Genomic DNA, 20,214 nt, shown 5'->3' on the forward strand with positions numbered 1-20,214 from the left:
TTAGTGAGGATTAAATGTAGCCGTTAGCTGGAAGGATTGCTCCCATTCTGGGTGCGCAGGTGAGATTTGTTACTACCCTATATTCTATCCTCTGTAGGAACTAGAGATGGGCGAATTCGGGCAAATCCACCCAAATCAGTTTCCCAGATTTTCTCGCATTTTGCCCCCCCCCCCTTTTCCCAAATCCGTTTTTCACTGTAAAATCCGCAAACTGATTTAGTCAGTTTTAATCCACGCGTATTCATAAAAATCCGCCATTGGATACAACCAGTGGACAGATTTGCAGAATCCCACTTGGCGGATTCGGCAATCTGAATGCGAAAACTGGACAAATCCGTCCACCGGTTTCGGAATACGCGGAGTGTATTGGTAATAATAATATTAATGCCGCAAAATACAAAATCGCCCTTTTTGACATTGATCCGCTGAAATTCGTGGACCAAAAGGAACAGGCCGCTCCAAATCCGCCTCTCTCCAGTAGGCGCTGTATCCCATTACCGTCATTCTGCAAGGGGACGGTTAGACGTATTGGAGTATGAGCCCCAGTGCCACCTTGCTAGGGAAGGGATGATCTTTGAGATACTGCAGGCTCCCTGGCATTAAAAGGGGTTAGTGGCACTTCCATCACAAAGATAGAAACAGGCTCCTGACCGCAAGCCCCTTGGAACTCTGTGTTCTGATGTTACTACAGGCCAGGGTTACTGGGTCACACATGTAATGTGATGTTCCTGCATCTGCAGGGAATGTCACAGCCGCCGTGCATGGGTCAGCAAAAGAAAGAAAACAAATCTAGAGGCATCTCTGCTGTGGATTGTGTTCGGTAATGGACTGAAAAGGTTCAGGCGTAAAAAGGAGAAAGGCAGAAAAGCACAGAGTAGTGACAGCAGGATATAAAGTCATCCATCCACTACGGTGACACTAGCAGCCAGATACTTTCTTATAGTACTTATCAATCATGGGTGCTGCCAACTTCTCTTCACGTGAAGATAGGTAATAGTAACCCTAATCTATGTTGCTCCTCGTGCCCCCATGAAAAGCATGCCCTTGCAGAGCACAGTTTGCAGGGACACTGGGTGCCACGATCCACATGCTGCCCGGAGATTCACCAACCTGGAATGCTTTGTCTTCTGCAGACCAGAGCCACGTCATTCCCTGCCGAGTCCTTGTTCCCCTTGGAATAAGGGCCATCATCTGGAAAATAAAAAACAAGATACACCCAGAGTAAGAAACGCAGACTGTGCCGTGTGGTCCAGGTCTCACTGCCATGATCTTACAGGGCACAGGGAAAGTTATTTGACATATGGAGAGCACAGAAGTCTCTTGTACACACTGCAAACTCCTACTCTATAAGCAGCAGACATGACTTTTAAAAGGCATTCCTGATCAGCACTCAAAGCCTCCGATTAGGAATGAGAATTAGTGGTGCCATAACACCTTACTGTATGGAACTTTCTAATGTATGTTCCTTAGTTTGAGATTTGTAGGTGGCAGCCAAACGTGTGAACTCACTTATTTTACACACTTCAGGTACTGGTTACAAAGAAGAAGATTTTTGGCAGAGTTATCCGTGCTTAGAAAGTTCAGTGGCACACATTTTAAATAACTGCTCAAAGTGCCTTTTACATCAATATTTCCCCGCGACTGAAGCGCGAACAGTTACTCAGTGGAAAAAGATAGATATTTAAAAAAAATATTTTTTTTTAAATAATATATATATATATATATATATATATATATATATATATATATATATATATATATATATATTTTTTTTTTTTTTAAAAAGGATGTGTGACTAGAACTTGGCATTAAACGGTTAAACTTATATTCCTCCATTAGCCTGTAGAGGATCAGACTGAAGCTCAGAACTCAGGTTGTCTAAACAATCTCTGGGTTACCAGCTTGAGGACAGCGAGTTATGCAGAATTCCAGGTCAGCCTTTATTAGGGCAGAGTTATCAGTGCAAGGCCAAACATGTGGGCATTACTTGTATATCCCTAACCCCCCCCCCCCCCCCCACAGACAATGGCAGGTGCAGAAACCCCCATCCATCATCAAACATCTGTGCAAACAGCATTTTTCATTTCAGCACTGGTTACCCCATCAAAGCACTGAAACCTCCCATCCCTCAGACTGCTCCTAAGGAATGCTCAGTACACATGGTCTCTGTCCCAGAAACCTCCTTCTGAGCCCCTTGCGTCCCCAGAATAAAGAAGGCCCAGCCTCTGAAACGGTCACAGTGTGGATATTAAGGCGTGTGACCAACGCAACAATAAAAAAGGTCTACCACCGGATTCAAAGGAAATAAGGACACTGTATGGCGCCGAAAGAGGAATAAAATAAAGGGGGAACGGCTGAGGATCGAGGACTTCACCAGTGTCTCAGAGGAGGTTACAAAATATTTTCACAGGGGTATTTTTTGTCCTAATGCAAAATGTAGTTTATGGGGGAAAAAAACCCTAAAATAAAACACTGGGATTAAAGCTGAGATTTTTTTGCAGTCCTGATCTGGGGGTTTGGGACATGACCACAAACGTTACACGTGTCTGCGAAATAGAATTTTGTAATTTATCCAGCATCAATGTTCGGAGCACTGTGCAAAAGAACAATAAACAGGGACAAGGGCAAAGGGAGACACGGCCCCGAAGAGCTTACAATCCAAGTGTTATGTTAGGAGGTTTACAGGCACAGGATGAGTCAAAGTGCATTATTAGCAGTGCAGTCAGGGGAGGTCACGTCCATTTGGAGCGCGTAGCAGAGGCGGAGATAATTTAATGCAATGCTTCTTTTAAAGGGGGGGTGGGGGGGTATTCAGCTTTTGCATTTTTTTTTACATTGCACAGTAAATAAAAATACCCCTTGTGGGGCATTTGCTGGTCTCAGACATGTCTGCCACTCTGTATTTCCCCCCATTATCTTAGCATACAATGCTTCCACCACAGCCAGGGATTGTGGGTAAATGACATGCAGATGAGCCCACTGTCAGGTTTTACTTCTCATCCATTAGGCCTGCCGTATTACACCGCTTTATCAGCACGGCCTGGGTTAAAGACGAAGAAGTGCAGAGCCAGTAACCCTACTCACAGAGCAGTTTCGAACTTTTGGGTCTCAATGTGAAGTTGGTTGCTGGCAATGCGGTACGTGTTTACAGAACCGAAGGAGCTTCCACAAGATCTCCCAGCCACCCCGGGGGGAAAATAACAGGGAGAAGAGATTCTCTTGTTTGGGTTCACAATGTCCCGACATCTAACTGCTCACAGAGCTCAAGTAACCACCCCTTGCTGATAGGGAGAGGGAGTGGCTCAGTGAGTAAAGACACTGACTGGCACTGAGAGTTTGAAGCAGGGGAGCCTGGTTCAATTCCTGGAGTCGGCTCCTTGTGACCTTGGGCAAGTCACTTTATCTCCCTGTGCCTCAGGCACCAACAAATAGATTGTAAGCTCCATGGGACAGGGACCTGTGCCTGCAAAATGTCTCTGTAAAGCGCTACGTAAAACTAGCAGGGCTATACAAGAACATGCTATAATAATAAGTGACCACAACCTCCCCTTTAGAGGAGTGTGTATAAATACATACATACACAGCAATATGTTCACATTATTCTACAACAAGCTCTAGTTACACTCTTACAGCAGGCAAGAAACCAAAGTAACCCATCCTTTCTGACCCGCATCTAGCAATTATCAGCAGATCTCTGGGTTCATTAGAGATGCTGCACGGATTCACACCCTATAAAAAAAAAAAGGTGGTGGGTATTAATTAACCCAGTCAGCTGGGTGTATCAGGCACTCGTGTTCAGCTTTCTAATAAATACATGCATTTGTTCAGCCAAACCCTTACCCCAACAATGCCAGCCTAACCCATGCCCTGACCAGAACCACATTTTGCCCAATAATCTGGCAGTAAATCATTGCTGGCTAAATCAAGAGGGAGGGGGTTATAAAGGAGACATTTTCTTCATAAAAATGCAGTAATGAGATTGGGATCTTGAACAAACAACCTACAGAATATAACGGAACGACATCAGTCTGCTCACAGGATTAACCCAAAAACCTGCACATGTACTGGGAGAGGGGCGAGGGAACGAGCATTACCCGAAAAAAGGAGGTTTGTGAAGAAAGATTTAATTGCTTTCATCTTCTAAACAGTATCAACTTCGCGAGTTAACCCTGTCACTGCCAAGTGGTCTGCAGCACATTGCAGGCCCATGTCAGACAAAAGGATTATTCATGGTCCCAAGGCTCAACAAAGTATTCGGACGTTCCTCCTTCTCCTTCCGTGCACCCCAAAACTGGAACAATCTACCAGAGACTCTCATATCCACCACCAGTTTAAGTTCTTTCAAATCTAAGGCTGTCTCACACTTTAATCTGGTCTGTAACTGTTTCATACGCTCATAATATATATTTTCTTTAACTGTGCACGCAATGTCTTGTATATAATGTATACCTTGTTCATTTATGTAACTGTACTTGTAACCATGTATTATTTGTTTTACTCTGTGCCCAGGACATACTTGAAAACGAGAGGTAACTCTCAATGTATTACTTCCTGGTAAAACATTTTATAAATAAATAAAATATTACCAAGATGCTTAGGGTTTACTGTAAAGGCAACAGGTGTAGGAATCCAAACCAGAGATCAGACAGATTTCCTTGTCGAGGTGTTGGTGAACTCACACTCATCACGAGGAAGGTGTCACCAACAGTAATACAGATTACAAATCTACTCTCTAGCTCAGTGTTTTTCAACATGGGTTCCTTAGGCATCTCTACAATTTTCAGGCAATTTAAAAATGGTACCAAATAAAGAAGAATTTACAATGCATCTGATCTCAGATGCGCTATTAGAGTGGGTTGGGGTTCCTTACAATGCATCTGATCTCAGACGCACTATTAGAGGGGGTTGGGTTTCCTTACAATGCATCTGATCTCAGACGCGCTATTAGAGAGGGTTGGGGTTCCTTACAATGCATCTGATCTCAGACGCACTATTAGAGGGGGTTGGGTTTCCTTACAATGCATCTGATCTCAGACGCGCTATTAGAGAGGGTTGGGGTTCTTTACAATGCATCTGATCCCAGACGTGCTATTAGAGAGGGTTGTGGGGTTTCTGCAGAATTTCACAATATAATCATAGGGTCCTTAACCAATTAAAAATAAATAAAAGATACTCTAGCGGCACTTTGCAATGCAGAAAGGCTGCAGAGAATGTACAAGTCCTGACTTTGGTGTCACTAGAGATGGGAGTCCCTTCTCTGTAAGTGATTAATACCTCTGCTCTAATGCTCAGCTTTGCAATTAGTCAAGGAAGAAATGGAACATTGAGAGATCAAGGTCCCCGCTCACACAGACAGGAGAAACACCCTGGGGTGTGAGCGCAGTGTGATGGATAAACATGCACACCCCACACTAGAATAGTTTGCACAGCAGCAGAAACATTTCATTTGGCATCAATCCCGCTGGAGTTAATTGCCCGTTAAGGCTTAAAACTTCTTCAGTGGGACAGCTCATCACTGCTCTCCCCCATGTCAGGTTATGAATACTACATGAGGTGTGTGTTTGGGTCAGTGAGTCCGAGCCTGGGGGCACTGCTGCAAACCCCAAAAGCAAAATCCAGCAGTCACCCTCCCCTGTATGCAGATTAACTACCATGGACAAGAACCCTGGGTTTTGGGTAGTAATGATGTATGTATATCTTTATTTACATAATGACATCCAGGTACACAGCGGTTTACAGCAGTAATACACGTGACATAATGTAAAACACAAATAGGAACAAGCTCTTCAGACATAAAATAGGGAAAAAAAAGGAGTCCCTGTCCCGAAGAGCTTACAATCTAAGTGGTAAATGGTGAGGACACAGGCAGTGGGAATGGATGGTGTTCTGGTAATTGCTTCTGCAAGAGGCCAAGGTCAGTGCGTGAGATGTATAGTACCAGCCATGGAGCTACCCATATGCATAGTTACAGAGGTGTGTTTTAAGAATGTAGAAATAAGACAGGGACAAGGATTGGGAGAGAGATCCCCAGAAGCAAGGAGGAGAAGCATGGAAAGAAAGCGGATGTGTGAGGAGGATTTGCAGGGGTGCGTTGCAGAGCGGAGTCAAAGGATGCAGATAGGAAATGCGTGCATGATAAAAAAACAACATTTAATGCAAGCTTTTGTGAGAAGGTATGTCCCCGGTTTTATCTTCAATAATATGCAGGTGTGTGGTTACCAGTAACAAATCCTATAACAAATTCCTTTAGCAAAACCGTGAAACTGGTCCCATGTACCCCACGAGAGAATAAAACTGCCAGGTAACAGATGTAATAAAACGGTTATTTGTATACTGCAAGTGAAACAGCTAAAGGTTTCATGTGCGTTATGAATAATACATATAACATGATGCCCTTATAGTTCGGAGAGCTTTGCAAGTCGCCTCCTGCCTTCCGGCGGATTGCGCCTAGAATCAAACAGGTTAACCCATTCACTGCCAGATAGATCTGCTACACGGCTTAAAAACACAATGCAGATCTATTTTGTGCATGCCCTTTCTCATCATAAATACCGATCTCTCCATGTGGGAAGTTGGAAATGCTCTAGATAGAAAAGCCCAACGAGAAACCAGTCTAAAAGTGAATACCCAATGGGGGGCCCCCCGAGTTCCTTCATCAGACCAGGTGTTTAGGACTTCTGGAATTAACACATGCTTGGCCCATTCGCTCAGCTGTAGCACAAACACTTCCTGCTCATGTATGTACTTAGCCGGATCCTACACCGCTTACATTGCTTGCAAGATCTGTAGAGTAGGGATTCTATGTATTTGCTTTACATTTAGTTTAAAGCAGGTTACTGTGCCCTGGGGACAGCTCCATTTTAACCACTTAATATCTCACACATCTCCAGAAAAAAACATCACATTTTTAACCTGGAAAGGAGACTAGAGAGAGGTCCCCAACGTGTTCAAACATCTACAAGGGGGCTAGGTATAATGAAAATGCAAAAGTAGCTGCACGCACAGAACTATTAGACTTTAGCTGCGCGCAATGTAACATAATAGGTATATTCCACCCGGAGCAGATCTTCAGCCAAGTTTACACCAGGGGAGAATTAGGAATCACAAGGGAAATTAAATCAAATAAAAACATCCTGCCCAAGGAGCAGAACTTAATACATCTCAGGGCGCCTGGCGACAGCTCCTGTAACCACCTCAAGGCTACGCGTATAGCGCCGGCGACGGCAGGCTACGGTCGCTGGAAAAATCAGATTGCGATGACTTCCAGCAATCACGACCAAGCCGCCACGCTTACTATAAGCGCACGTGACGGTGATAATGCATTTGTTTTGACGCGACGTCGCCGGTGCTATAGACGCAGCCTAAATCACCAGCTGAGGCACAAGGGGTAAAAAAAAAAAAGGCACTTTAATAAATTGCCGCTTAGATACACATTTCCAAAACGCCTCTCCAATGTTGCACCAAAAAGGGCCATTGTGAGACATTACATACAGCTCCCAGGGGTTGAGCGTTAATAACCTGCAACAAAACTCCGTTCTCCAAAGGCCAATGCAGCCATTAGACCCGTGCACAGCTTATAGAGAGGTTCCAGCCCACATCAAGAAAAAGGTGTTCTGGGGAGTGCGAAGGCTGCCAGAATAGCAGGGTTTACAATGTAGTTCATCCAGAATAAATTAGAAAGCTCAGTACTCTTTAACCTTGTAGCCGACCAGTATAATAAATCCCCCTCGATGGTTACACAGCCCACAACAAATTCAAAACTTTAAGTGTGACCCAAAAAGGAATTCTGCCCCCAAAGCGCCTCACTTACCGAAGTCTGAGTGCAAATCCTTCTTCAGTCCGCAGAGCATGTCTGCTAGAGGGAGCTGGGGATGCAGCCAGCCAGTAACACCTCTAGCCCTGCCTGTCTCTCTGCCTCCCGCCCCAGTTCTGGTCTCCCACAGGCTCTTCCCACACAGTACTACGGGCAGACCGGACCCTGAGCTGATTGGATCTCAACGAAACAAAGTTTCGGGGGGGAGGGGTCAAAAGTCAATACAAAAGCACACAGGGAATGTTATCACTTCTAAAATACACGATATTCCGGCATTTAAGTAGAAAATGAGGCACGGCAAACACGAACGCTCAATAACCAGCAAACAGGGAGCGAGCAGGTTTATAAAGACAAGCAGATGGGGCTGCTATTTTATTTATACAATGTGTTACCAGGAAGTAATACATTGAGAGTTACGTCTCGTTTTCAAGTATGTCCTGGGCACAGAGTTATGACAAATAATACATGGTTACAAATACAGTTACATACTGTAAGTGAGCAGGGTATACATTATATACAAGACATTGCGTGCACAGTTAGAGATAATATATATTATATCCTGGTTTGGCAGCCAATATTTCTTAGTGTAGACAGACACGCGCGCGTAAGCAGTGCCTCTTCCATGGCACATGCAGGGTGGGTCTGGTATTTGGGTTGTGACGGGGGGTTCCCGGTCTCAGGACAGATGCCCACACGCTCCAATCACGTGCAGGACAAGAACAGCCGCAGTGGTGGCGCGCAGGTTACAGGGAATGCGGGGGTGGGGGGGGACAGCTGGCGGCAGTAACCCAACACGGAGCTGGGGTGATGCACGGGTCCCAACATACAGGGCACCCACTGGAAGAGCTGCAGCACCTGCTGACCGTGATTAGTGAGGGAGCTCAGCCATCCTCTGCCTGGAGCCTTCCAAGGGGTGAAGATTTATTTTCACTTGGGCAGGAGTGGGTATCCTGAGCACTAGAACACACACACACACACACACACACACACACACACACACACACACACACTTCAAAAGTAATGTCACCAGAAATAAATTTGGTGTAGTGGGGTGGACAACTCCAGTCCTCAAGGGCCACTGTCAGGTTTTCAGGATAGCCCTAATTCAGCACAGGTGCCTCAATCAAGGGCTCAGTCAAAGACTGCACCACTTGTGCTGAAGCAGGGATATCCTGAAGACCTGACCTGTTGCTGGCTCTTGAGGACTGGAGTTGCCCTGGAGCCTGTTTTTTCTATTCCCATATTTAAGTAAGCCTGATACGGTGTTGTTCTCCAACACCAAACAAGAATCCTGTTTTGCATGGCATGCTATTGTGGTAGTGAAGAGGTTAAAAAAAAAATAGCTGCACTTTGTGGAATTTTTTTTTCTTTGATCAAATCTGGTTCCGGTCCATTTGCTAGACGAGTTTTACAGATTCTCCTTCAGCTCAGAGCACCCTTCACTGTATAATAGTGGCAAGTATCACCCAGTCATCAAGCAGCACCAGCACTAACTGGACTTCCTCGATTAAGTGATCAAAACTAACATTTATAATATTGGGGGTGGATGGTGGGGAAGGAGTGGTCGCCCCGGATGCGGAACAGGTTGCTGAAATAATAGGGGTACATTTGAGCAGTGTTATTACCTCGGGTTATAGTTTTAGGACACGATAGGAAAACGACTTTTTGGCCCACTAATATTGTCAGGTAAACTGCGCTCTCTTCTGTGATTCTCAGTGATCACTATTGGTGTCTCGGAACAATCACAATTTCCACAGGCTTCAGTCACGGGAGGTTGGCAATTCTGCCCCTTCCATCCGCCATGGAAAGGGCCCTACAGAGAATGGTTTATTCTGCTATAAAATGCATCAGCAAGAAAACCTGGAAAAGCAAACTCAAGGCGCTGTGTGTGGTGTGTGTGTGTGGTGTGTGTGTGGTGTGTGTGTGGTGTGTGTGTGGTGTGTGTGTGTGGTGTGTGTGTGTGGTGTGTGTGTGTGTGGTGTGTGTGTGTGTGGTGTGTGTGTGTGTGGTGTGTGTGTGTGTGTGTGGTGTGTGTGTGTGGTGTGTGTTTCACAAATGACTAGTTCTCCATTTAACCCCTTCAAGCAAAATCACCTGTCTCTCTGCCACAGCTCACTCACAAGAAGTGACTCACAAGCACGGGTGTCACACAGGTGAATGGCAGTGACACTTCATGTGGAGACAAATCAAACAGTCTGGATGTTAAATTGTTGCCTCAGTCATGTTGCAAAGCACTTTGCGTTACTTTACCCAACATGCACCAGGAACAGGCGCAGCCATGAGACGTTCACACACATTGGTATATAGCAACTTCGCTCTCGGAATTTGGTTTTATATTTCACGTTAACCGGCTTTATCGCATCAGATGTACAGTAAGCCCGCGTCTATAGTAAGACAACGCTAGCGACATCATGCACGCCGAAAACAAAAGGCAGGAGGGCAATGCGCGTGGCCATAGAGCGTGCGTGTATGAGAGAAACAATGCAGCTGATGCTTGGCGAGACAACATTTTTTGATTTTGCCATGCGACGGCTGGGTCATATGCACGGTTCAGCCATGAGGGCGAACCGCTCACGTGAGGTCATGGGTAAGCCCCGAAACATTGAATTAGAGCTGCTCTTGTTCGAGTCTCCTCCAGACCCCACAAATCGCCTGTACAGCAGGCACACGTGGCGTGACGTCACGCGCGCCTCCTCACTTTTAAAGCTTTACACTCTTCTGCCCCTTCTAACATCTCAGCCCTAATATCTCGCTATACACCATCCCGACTCTTGCATTCTTCTCTCTACCCCCTTTGTATCTAAAGCCCTCTCTCCGCCTTAAGGCCTTGACCCCGCTGCCTACTACAGCGTCCGCTGTGGCGGAAGCTGCAGGGACGAGAGCCCTCCCCTCAATGGTGCCGGGCCCGCTGCGAGGGGGGGCCGCAGCGCCGGGGCGAGAGCTGCTCCTGCCAATGAGGTTCAGCCAATGAGGGCAAACCTGCCGGGTGACGTCATGGCCGCCCCCCCCCCCCCCGGTCTCTCTTCCTGCAGTGAGCTGCAGACCAGGGAATCGGCTGCACGCGCCGCCAATCTCGCGGGCGCGCGTTGCAGCGGAGATACCTGGGCCTTAGCCTAAACCTCTCACTGACTGCCCCACGCCTCTGGAATGCCCTACCCCTCAATATCCGACTAACACCCTCTCTATCCACCTTTAAGACAACTCAAAACACACCTCCTTAAGAAAGCATATGAGTAGCTGTATGAGTGATAGTTTTACACTGTCGGGGGGGTGTAGCTAAATCCCGGCAGCCCGCACTCTTTGGGGGCCCGCTCTCTTCCCCCACCCCCCCTGTAGTGACAGGTGTGGGGGTGGATGGTATGCGGCAGCGGACCCCGGCAAACAGAAGCCGGTAGAGGAATCAGCAGGCAGCAGAGGAGCGCCCTCTAGCTGTCTGACCTGGAAGTCTTTATAGCTTCCGGTGTCTGCTGCCAGAGCTGCTATTTAAAATTACAATATTTTTCCTTTTCTGTCCCCTAAAACTCAGATGTGTATTAAAATATACTTTAATGTAATGTGCTTTTTACATTTGGAACCGATGTCCAAAACTGATTAACTGAACAGGAACTTCTTTTAAAGTAAACACACACATTTCTGTTTTTTTTGTCCTGTCAATGCAAACTAAAATGCATAAAAAAGAAAAAAGAAAATACGTAATTTTGTCCCACAGGGAGTATTTATACCACCCCTGAAATGTAGTGGCTGGAACATTTCTTGGGATGGGAAGACATAAATAAGCAGAAATCTCCAGATTGTAATATAACCAGACAATTCACATACAAAGGCCGAAAAGGCGGCATTATCTTTAGACTTTTATTGCTTTCATGATTATTAATAAAGATTGAAGGTAATATCAATTCAATAAAATGTTAATTGAAAGACCCCAGTTGAATTTTGTTTAACTTTATAAATAATAAAACTTACAAACTCTGCAAACTATTTTAGAAGCAAAATTAAAAAGCCCAGGTCATGCAAGTAGCTCTAATAAATACACATACATACCGGTCTGCTGTAATGCCGAATTATATCGAACAAGATCCTTTTTTAGGAATACTTTATAGGTCATTCTCAAATCTTGCAACTGTATCAGAGAAGCATTGTCCCACTACCTCTAAGCAGGGCCGCAGACAGATTTCCTGGGGCCCAGGACTAGAGTTACGTCCGCGGCCTCTCTCCCCCCCACACCCCCCTCTTGTCAGCGGTCTTGTAAGCCGCACCCCCCCCCCCCCCCATTTCACGAGCCCCTTCTATTCCCCCCCTCTTCCCATGTATTTCTCTCCTCCGTCTCACTCCCTCTTTTCCTCACTCACTCCTCTCTCCTCCCCCTCTCCATCAATTGCCCCGCCCACTCACTCAATCCTCCTCACATTCCTTCCCCAACAGACAATCCCCCCCCACAAGATACATATAAAAGAACCCCCCCCTCCCCCAACTACATATAAAAGAACCCTCTTCCCACCCCCCAATACATTTATATACCTTGGGGACGGTCAGGCAAGGACCGGTGGCTGCAGGGGGCCTGGCCAGCACTGCAAGTTGGGCCTTTGGCCGGGCCCAGCAGCTGGACATCTCTTGCCAATCCCCTACTCTCCCCACCTGCGGCTCTCCCTCACTGTCCCACGCCGAGCTGCTGGCCTCCCTCTGATGCCGGAAGCTGAACCCAGCATGCAGACGTCAGAGAGGCCCGGCGTGGGACAGAGTGAGGCCCGCAGGTGGGGAGAGCCGGGGCACGGCGGCAAGAGGTCTTGCAAAAGTCGGGCCCAACTTGCAGCACCGGCCGGACCCCTCGCAGCCACCGGGCCAGGGATCCTGTCCCAGCTCTCCCGCTAAGCCAGCACCTCAATCTCTTCTGCAAAAGATAACTGATTATAGTGGCACACCACTAAACATGGATCATCAGTGGCAAAGGATTTGGCATAGGAAGTAGTAGCACACACTCCAGGACTTGTGAAAAAGGGAAAGACATTTATTACGAACGTTAACGTTTCGGCGGTCCATGGAGTCTGGAGAAAAGACGAAACGTTGACCTTAGTCATAAATGTCTCACAAGTCTTGGAGTGACACACACACACACACACACACACACACGAAAAATAATGCAGACCGATAGAAGCCGGAGTTTCTTGTGTGAGAGAAAATGACAAGACCCTATTATGCCGCGAGAGAATACCCCACTGTAGGGAGCGCCCGGGCAGGCTGTGAAACGCCACTTATCTGCACAGCTCCAGAGACTTTATTGAATGCGACAAATCAGGGGTTTGGAGGGAAGGGGTCTGGGTGTTCATTGCGCACTTTTATTCCCTGCTCTGAGGCAGATGTCCTCACAAGAGCACTTTCTAAGAGGGTGCGGCACATCTTCATTTTAAGGGGACGTTTAACCTTGTCAAAGCCATACAGGCAAAGCAGAGGTTAAAGCCCAAGTCCCACATTCATTACTCAGCAGAGTGATTACACGGCTGCTGTGGTCAGAATGGAGTTTAAAAAGGCAGTCTAAGCAGTTCATACATACATTTTTTTTAATATATATATATATATATATATATATATATATATATATATATATATATATATATATATATATATATATATATATATATATATATATATATATATATATATATATATTATCTGTTTTGAAAAAACAATTACCGAAGCTGCCGATCGATTAATTCTCGCCTTTCAGTTTCAACCAATCTTTTAAATCAGTGTAAAATCAGCAGCAACAATGTATCGGGATATTGCTGAAGGTACCATTATCTATTGTTACAGTTTGCAGCTCAAACAGCTGGGAACATTGGCAACAAATTATCACAAACAGGAAAGTGTTGCAAAGAACTTGCCCTGCTGGGGGAAGTGGGCTAAAACCTGCTATAGAAATCAAAGGATGCTCAGCTTATTAAAATGCATTAAAAATGGCATTAAGAGTCAAATTAAAAACATTTTTTTAGTAAGTATTATCTAATGCAAGAGTGACCAAGTCCAATCCTCAAGGGCCCCCAACAAGTCAGGTTAAAGACATCCCCTGCTTCAGCACAGCTGGTTCAGTTATTGACCGAGCCACTTTTGCTGAAACAGGGATAGCCTTAACACCTGACCTGTTGGTGGCACTTGAGGACTGGAGTTGGCCGCTCTTGTATTGGATACTACAGAACAGATTTAGAAAAAAAGAAAACAAAAAACAAAAATGTAGAATATTGCAGGACTTGCTCCTTTAAAGCAGCTGCTACAAAATACCATTTACATTACCAGGTCAATGTAACCAAATTCATATTATGGGGAACACACATTCTACTGTACGTGCAACTTTAATATATTCACATAAGGTAAAAACTATTATTTTTAAAAGGCCCTTAAACGACCAACACGATAAAAGTAGCGGAGATGAGCTGCACGAGTGTGCGAGAGAGTGTGCGAGAGTGTGGGATGTACCGCACCGTTTTTAGAAGCCGCACATTTAATACATCTCGCATTAAAAAAAAAAAAAAAAGACAGTTTAATAACAGGGCTGTCACATTAATCAGAAAGGATTCCTTAATTACACATGCACAATGCTGACATGTTCCCATCATGAGCTGCAGAGGCATAAAGGAGGAGAGACACAAGTGCTAGTTAACCCCTTTGTTTCGTGGGCCTGCAATGTGTTTTAGGACCCTTCTGGAATGGAAAGAGTTAAATCTATTTAGATCGTAGGTGCCTGATCTCCCACAATTTGATGGGTGCCCCTGAAAAGCAGAGTAATGCGCTGGTGCCGCCAACATTCCTGAAGACGGTATTGGCACATAGAAAAAGGACAGTCACAGCGAGATGGGCCGCGAGCGCCAGGGGGGGGGGAGGGAGGATGGGCGATAGCGAGCACCAGGGGGCGAGACAGGGGGGCAGCGAGCAACAAGGGAGGGGGTGGGGGAAGTGAGCTGCCCGGGGAGGGGGGGGTCACGAGTGCAGGGGGTGAGATGGGGGAAGCGAGTGCGGGGGGGGACAGGAGAAAAGTGATCACCAGAAAGGGGGGGGGAGATGGGCGACAGTGATCGCCAGGAGGGGGGGGAGATGGGCGACAGCGAGCGCCAGGGGGCGGACAGGGGGGCAGCGGGTGCCGGTGTGGGGGGGGGATATGGGGGCAGCGAGCAGCCCGGGGGGTCGGGTGGGGTCACGAGTGCAGGTGGGGGAGATGGGGGAAAGCGAGCAGCCCGGGGGGTGTGTGTGGGGGGGAAGGGGGGTCACGAGTGCAGGGGGGGACAGAAGAGCAGCAAGCGCCAAGGGGGGATGGGGGGCCGCGTCAGCGAGTGCAGGGGGTGGGAGGGAGAAGAAGAGGGGGGGAGGGAGAAGAAGAGGGGGGGGGAGGGAGAAGAAGAGGGGGGGGGGAGGGAGAAGAAGAGGGGGGGGGGAGGGAGAAGAAGAGGGGGGGGGAGGGAGAAGAAGAGGGGGGGGGGAGGGAAAAGAAGAGGGGGGGGAGGGAGAAGAAGAGGGGGGGGGAGGGAGAAGAAGAGGGGGGGAGGGGAGAAGAAGAGGGGGGGGGAGGGAGAAGAGAGAGGGGGGGGGAGGGAGAAGAAGAGGGGGGGGGGGAGGGAGAAGAAGAGGGGGGGGGAGGGAGAAGAAGAGGGGGGGGAGGGAGAAGAAGAGGGGGGGGGGAGGGAGAAGAGAAGGGGGGGGAGGGAGGGGAGAAGGGGGGGAGGGAGGGGAGAAGGGGGGGGAGGGAGAAGGGGGGGAGGGAGAAGGGGGGGGAGGGAGAAGGGGGGGAGGGAGAAGGGGGGAGGGAGAAGGGGGGGAGGGAGAAGGGGGGGAGGGAGAAGGGGGGGAGGGAGAAGAGAAGGGGGGGAGGGAGGGGAGAAGGGGGGGAGGGAGGGGAGAAGGGGGGGAGGGAGAAGGGGGGGGAGGGAGAAGGGGGGGAGGGAGAAGAGGGGAGGGAGAAGGGGGGAGGGAGAAGGGGGGGAGGGAGAAGGGGGGGGAGGGAGAAGGGGGGGAGGGAGAAGGGGGGGGAGGGAGAAGGGGGGAGGGAGAAGGGGGGGAGGGAGAAGGGGGGGAGGGAGAAGGGGGGGAGGGAGAAGGGGGGGAGGGAGAAGGGGGGGAGGGAGAAGGGGGGGAGAGAGAAGGGCGGAGAGAGAAGGGGGGGGCGGAGAGAGGAGAGGGGGGGCGGAGAGAGGAGAGGGGGGGCGGAGAGAGGAGAGGGGGGGCGGAGAGAGGAGAGGGGGGGCGGAGAGAGGAGAGGGGGGGCGGAGAGAGGAGAGGGGGGGCGGAGAGAGGAGAGGGGGGGCGGAGAGAGGAGAGGGGGGGCGGAGAGAGGAGAGGGGGGGCGGAGAGAGGAGAGGGGGGGGCGGAGAGAGGAGAGGGGGGGGGCGGAGAGAGGAGAGGGGGGGGCGGAGAGAGGAGAGGGGGGGGGGCGGAGAGAGGAGAGGGGGGGGGCGGAGAGAGGAGAGGGGGGGGCGGAGAGAGGAGAGGGGGGGGCGGAGAGAGGAGAGGGGGGGGCGGAGAGAGGAGAGGGGGGGGGGCGGAGAGAGGAGAGGGGGGGGGCGGAGAGAGGAGAGGGGGGGGGCGGAGAGAGGAGAGGGGGGGGGCGGAGAGAGGAGAGGGGGGGGCGGAGAGAGGAGAGGGGGGGGGGGCGGAGAGAGGAGAGGGGGGGGCGGAGAGAGGAGAGGGGGGGGCGGAGAGAGGAGAGGGGGGGGCGGAGAGAGGAGAGGGGGGGGCGGAGAGAGGAGAGGGGGGGGGCGGAGAGAGGAGAGGGGGGGGGCGGAGAGAGGAGAGGGGGGGCGGAGAGAGGAGAGGGGGGGGCGGAGAGAGGAGAGGGGGGGGGCGGAGAGAGGAGAGGGGGGGGCGGAGAGAGGAGAGGGGGGGGCGGAGAGAGGAGAGGGGGGGGCGGGAGAGAGGAGAGGGGGGGGGCGGAGGAGAGGAGAGGGGGGGGCGGAGAGAGAGGGGGGAGAGGGGGGGGGGCGGAGAGAGGAGAGGGGGGGGGCGGAGAGAGGAGAGGGGGGGGGCGGAGAGAGGAGAGGGGGGGGGCGGAGAGAGGAGAGGGGGGGGGCGGAGAGAGGAGAGGGGGGGGCGGAGAGAGGAGAGGGGGGGGCGGAGAGAGGAGAGGGGGGGGCGGAGAGAGGAGAGGGGGGGGCGGAGAGAGGAGAGGGGGGGGCGGAGAGAGGAGAGGGGGGGGCGGAGAGAGGAGAGGGGGGGGCGGAGAGAGGAGAGGGGGGGCGGAGAGAGGAGAGGGGGGGCGGAGAGAGGAGAGGGGGGGCGGAGAGAGGAGAGGGGGGGGCGGAGAGAGGAGAGGGGGGGCGGAGAGAGGAGAGGGGGGGCGGAGAGAGGAGAGGGGGGGCGGAGAGAGGAGAGGGGGGGCGGAGAGAGGAGAGGGGGGGCGGAGAGAGGAGAGGGGGGGCGGAGAGAGGAGAGGGGGGGCGGAGAGAGGAGAGGGGGGGCGAGCACGAGATTAGTGATTGGCTACCTGCAGCGTGTAGGAATGACTAACACTGTACAGACACAAGGGGGCAGTAAAATAATTTCTCTCAAATACCCAAAAAGTCCAATATACAGCATGTCCTGGCTGCCCTGTTATAGGCAGTTTTATGGTGCACAGAGACGCTTTACTTCTTTATCAATTTTTTTTTTAGAAGTTAAAAATAAATAAATAAATAAACTGCAGGGGCCGCTCTAGGTTATCAGCGGAGTTACCCCAGAGAGGCGAGCACACGCCAGGGCAGAGCATGTAGGAGCAGGTTAGTGATAAGGACACTGCCTGTGAATTGGGTGCCCCCCAGATCCAATCCCTGTGACCTCAGGTTAGTCACTTTATCCCTGTACCCCAAGCACCAGAACATTTCATTGTAAGCTCATTGTGCCTGTAAAATTCTATGTACAGAGCTATGCACACTGTCAGTGCGGCATAACAAGATATTATTGAGGGGAAGCAGCATCATTGAAGCGAGTCGGGAGGGATTTAGGGTGCACCTGTTATTTCTTGAGCAGGTGTTGGACTAAACCTCCCCCCCCCCCTCCTTACAAACCATCTCCTCACTTCTGTCAGCTTGATTTCTTTCCTTAACCTAAATATCTGTCTTCTGCTTGTCTTAAATCTCTCCCGAACAGCTGAAAATCCGCATGAATTAGCCGGCAGTGGCCTGTCAGGGCAGGCCAAGCGCTCTGTGTTTAATGAAGTTTGTCAGGAGGAGCAGGAATAATATGGCATGAATAATTTAATGTTTGTTTGTTTTACCTTTCCGGTCACAGATGCCAAATATTTTAAACGGACATAATAATTTACAGTATATTTTGGAAAGCTGTCTGTTCGCTATGCATGTGGACACCTCTTAAGATATCGTAACCACATTTTACATGATAATTCCGAAAATGAAGGAGCAGGTTTGTGTCTACGTTGGGATATATTCTATTTTTAAGTCATTACAGTTTATCTGACAAACAAGTCAGCCACTGGGTGTTATACCTGGTAGGCTGTGCATCTGGCATGTGAAATAATGGTGACGTCATAATGCACATAGCCTGGTGGCAGATAAGAGTCAGATAGCTATAAAGTTTACACAAAGCAGATACAAAAGAAAGAGAGGAAGTCAGTTGAGAAAAATGACTGAGGAGAGGCAGGAACAAATTGGGGACATCATAAAGGTATTAAAGGAAAGGGACAGGAGAGAGAAGAGGGTCGGGGGGGGGGGGCAAGGAAGAGGGTCTTAGAAATCCCAAGAATTACTGGATACTTTCAGCTAATAAGTGTACGCAGCGCTGACACTTGGCCCAATTAATCAAACACGAGGCAGAAAAGATACAAAGCAAAAAGCGCAGAGTGGGCAGCAATGGAATAGGACGGTCTATAAAACCATGGATAATTACAAGGGTCACACAGGACATTTGGCAGCTATGCACGCTCAACATGTCGCCTGTTTCTGTCCCCGACAGAGCTGCCAAGGCCCAATGAGCTACAATAGAGGAGATATGGACCTGAAAACCCCAATATTTTAATGAAGACATCCTGACTCGTGTAGACATGTGACTTCCAAGGAGTGAAACTTGCTCCAATGGCACTTGACAAGTCTGCCATGAAGCAGTTTCTGTCCCTCTTTGTCGCCATCCCTGTCCCTCATGACATTTTCTATGCACGAATGTCCCTTCTCTTTGTCAACCCATCGGTTCCCCCAAAAAGGAGACCTTGAATTTTGAACGAGTTAAGAAGGGGGTTACAAAATGATGGTCAGCGTGTTCAGCAGGGTGTGGAAGATAGAGGGTCTCACCTTTCGCAGCCTTCAACCGCAGAAAGGTCTGCAAGTAGTGCATTGTGTGGGTCCTGCAGTGGGGTCCGTTAGCGGCCCCCTCTCTGACCGTCCCAGGACAGAGACGCCTCTGTGCTCCCTGCAATAACAAGCACCTGCAAGGCAGGGATCCTAATAACCCCTTCTTCCCACTGACTGATTAGGGAGAAAAATCAGCTGCAGCCCTGGGAAAAACCTCTTCCTCTGGAGACCTGTTTCTTTAACCCCTTAATTGCCAGAAGTGTTCGCAATGCATTGAAAAGAGTAAACCACCTGGCAGCAAAGAGTTAAACCTCAATGAAGGGGGGGGGGGGGGTAATCTTTTTAGTTACTGACTGGGGCAAAGAGCCTTGTTATAGTACAGGCCTTTGAAGTGGGAGACGCTGGTCTAAATTAGACTGCAAGCTCTTTGGGACAGGGATAACTTCTGCGCACAGGTTAGTAGAAATGCCCATCTCCTTAGCAAGTAAACCTGATCCAAAGGAGATCTCATTCTACATCCAGGAAATCCCGGCTTTGCTCCAGTGCTCTCCCGTCATTAATTACATCCCATAGCAGCCCCCGGCAGGTGAGCTCCGCCCAGGTGTTCTGCAGCTGGCACCTGTTAGCAAGTCAGATTTGGGAGATGAAGGAAGAGGATCTGTAATCTTTATTAGGCAGAAAGTGAAGGTTCCCCCCCCCCAGCTCAGAATCAGGGAGAAATCCCTGACATATAACCCCTCACTTAACATTTTAATCCTCTGTGGCATTATTTAATATGCTGGACAGATTTAGTTTCTAATTTAGGCCAAAAGACATTAAAAGACAATTTACTTAACACCTTCAGTGCCAATATATTCTGTAACCGAGGAATGAGTTTTACATAGACCCACAGCTGCTTAATTAGGGATGAGCAGTTCTTGGAATAATCACAGTCGCTGCCATGTCTTGAAACCCCTTTTTACATCTGTGCTACAATTTTAAAACGACTGCCATGTTCTGCAGATCTGTGTGAAGTAGAGAAGTGAATGCAGTTTGAAGCAAAGTGGCAATGCTGCTTTAAAAAAACGTAAGACTTCAGCGCACCGGTTGATGTTGGGTTAACACACACACTGCCACATCTGAGCCACTTCTTCAGCTGCCCCT

At 49.2% G+C, this 20,214-nt stretch overlaps 1 protein-coding gene across 8 annotated transcripts in view; it reads right to left on the reverse strand.

Annotated features, from left to right (window-relative positions):
- Nucleotides 1–20,214, reverse strand: part of GRIP2 (glutamate receptor interacting protein 2) — a 175,567-nt gene that overhangs the window by 29,872 nt on the left and 125,481 nt on the right. For 6 of the 8 annotated variants that reach the window (XM_075574626.1, XM_075574627.1, XM_075574628.1 and 3 more), the window contains one exon: nt 1,111–1,191. In XM_075574626.1, coding sequence (XP_075430741.1) covers nt 1,111–1,191 — 81 coding nt within the window. Of the gene's footprint in view, nt 1–1,110; nt 1,192–7,810; nt 7,965–11,854; nt 11,999–20,214 lie in introns of those variants that run through there. The other 2 variants (XM_075574625.1, XM_075574630.1) reach the window with 2 other exon arrangements.

This window comes from Ascaphus truei, chromosome 17 (genome assembly GCF_040206685.1).
Source record: "Ascaphus truei isolate aAscTru1 chromosome 17, aAscTru1.hap1, whole genome shotgun sequence".
Classification (NCBI taxonomy): domain Eukaryota; kingdom Metazoa; phylum Chordata; class Amphibia; order Anura; family Ascaphidae; genus Ascaphus; species Ascaphus truei.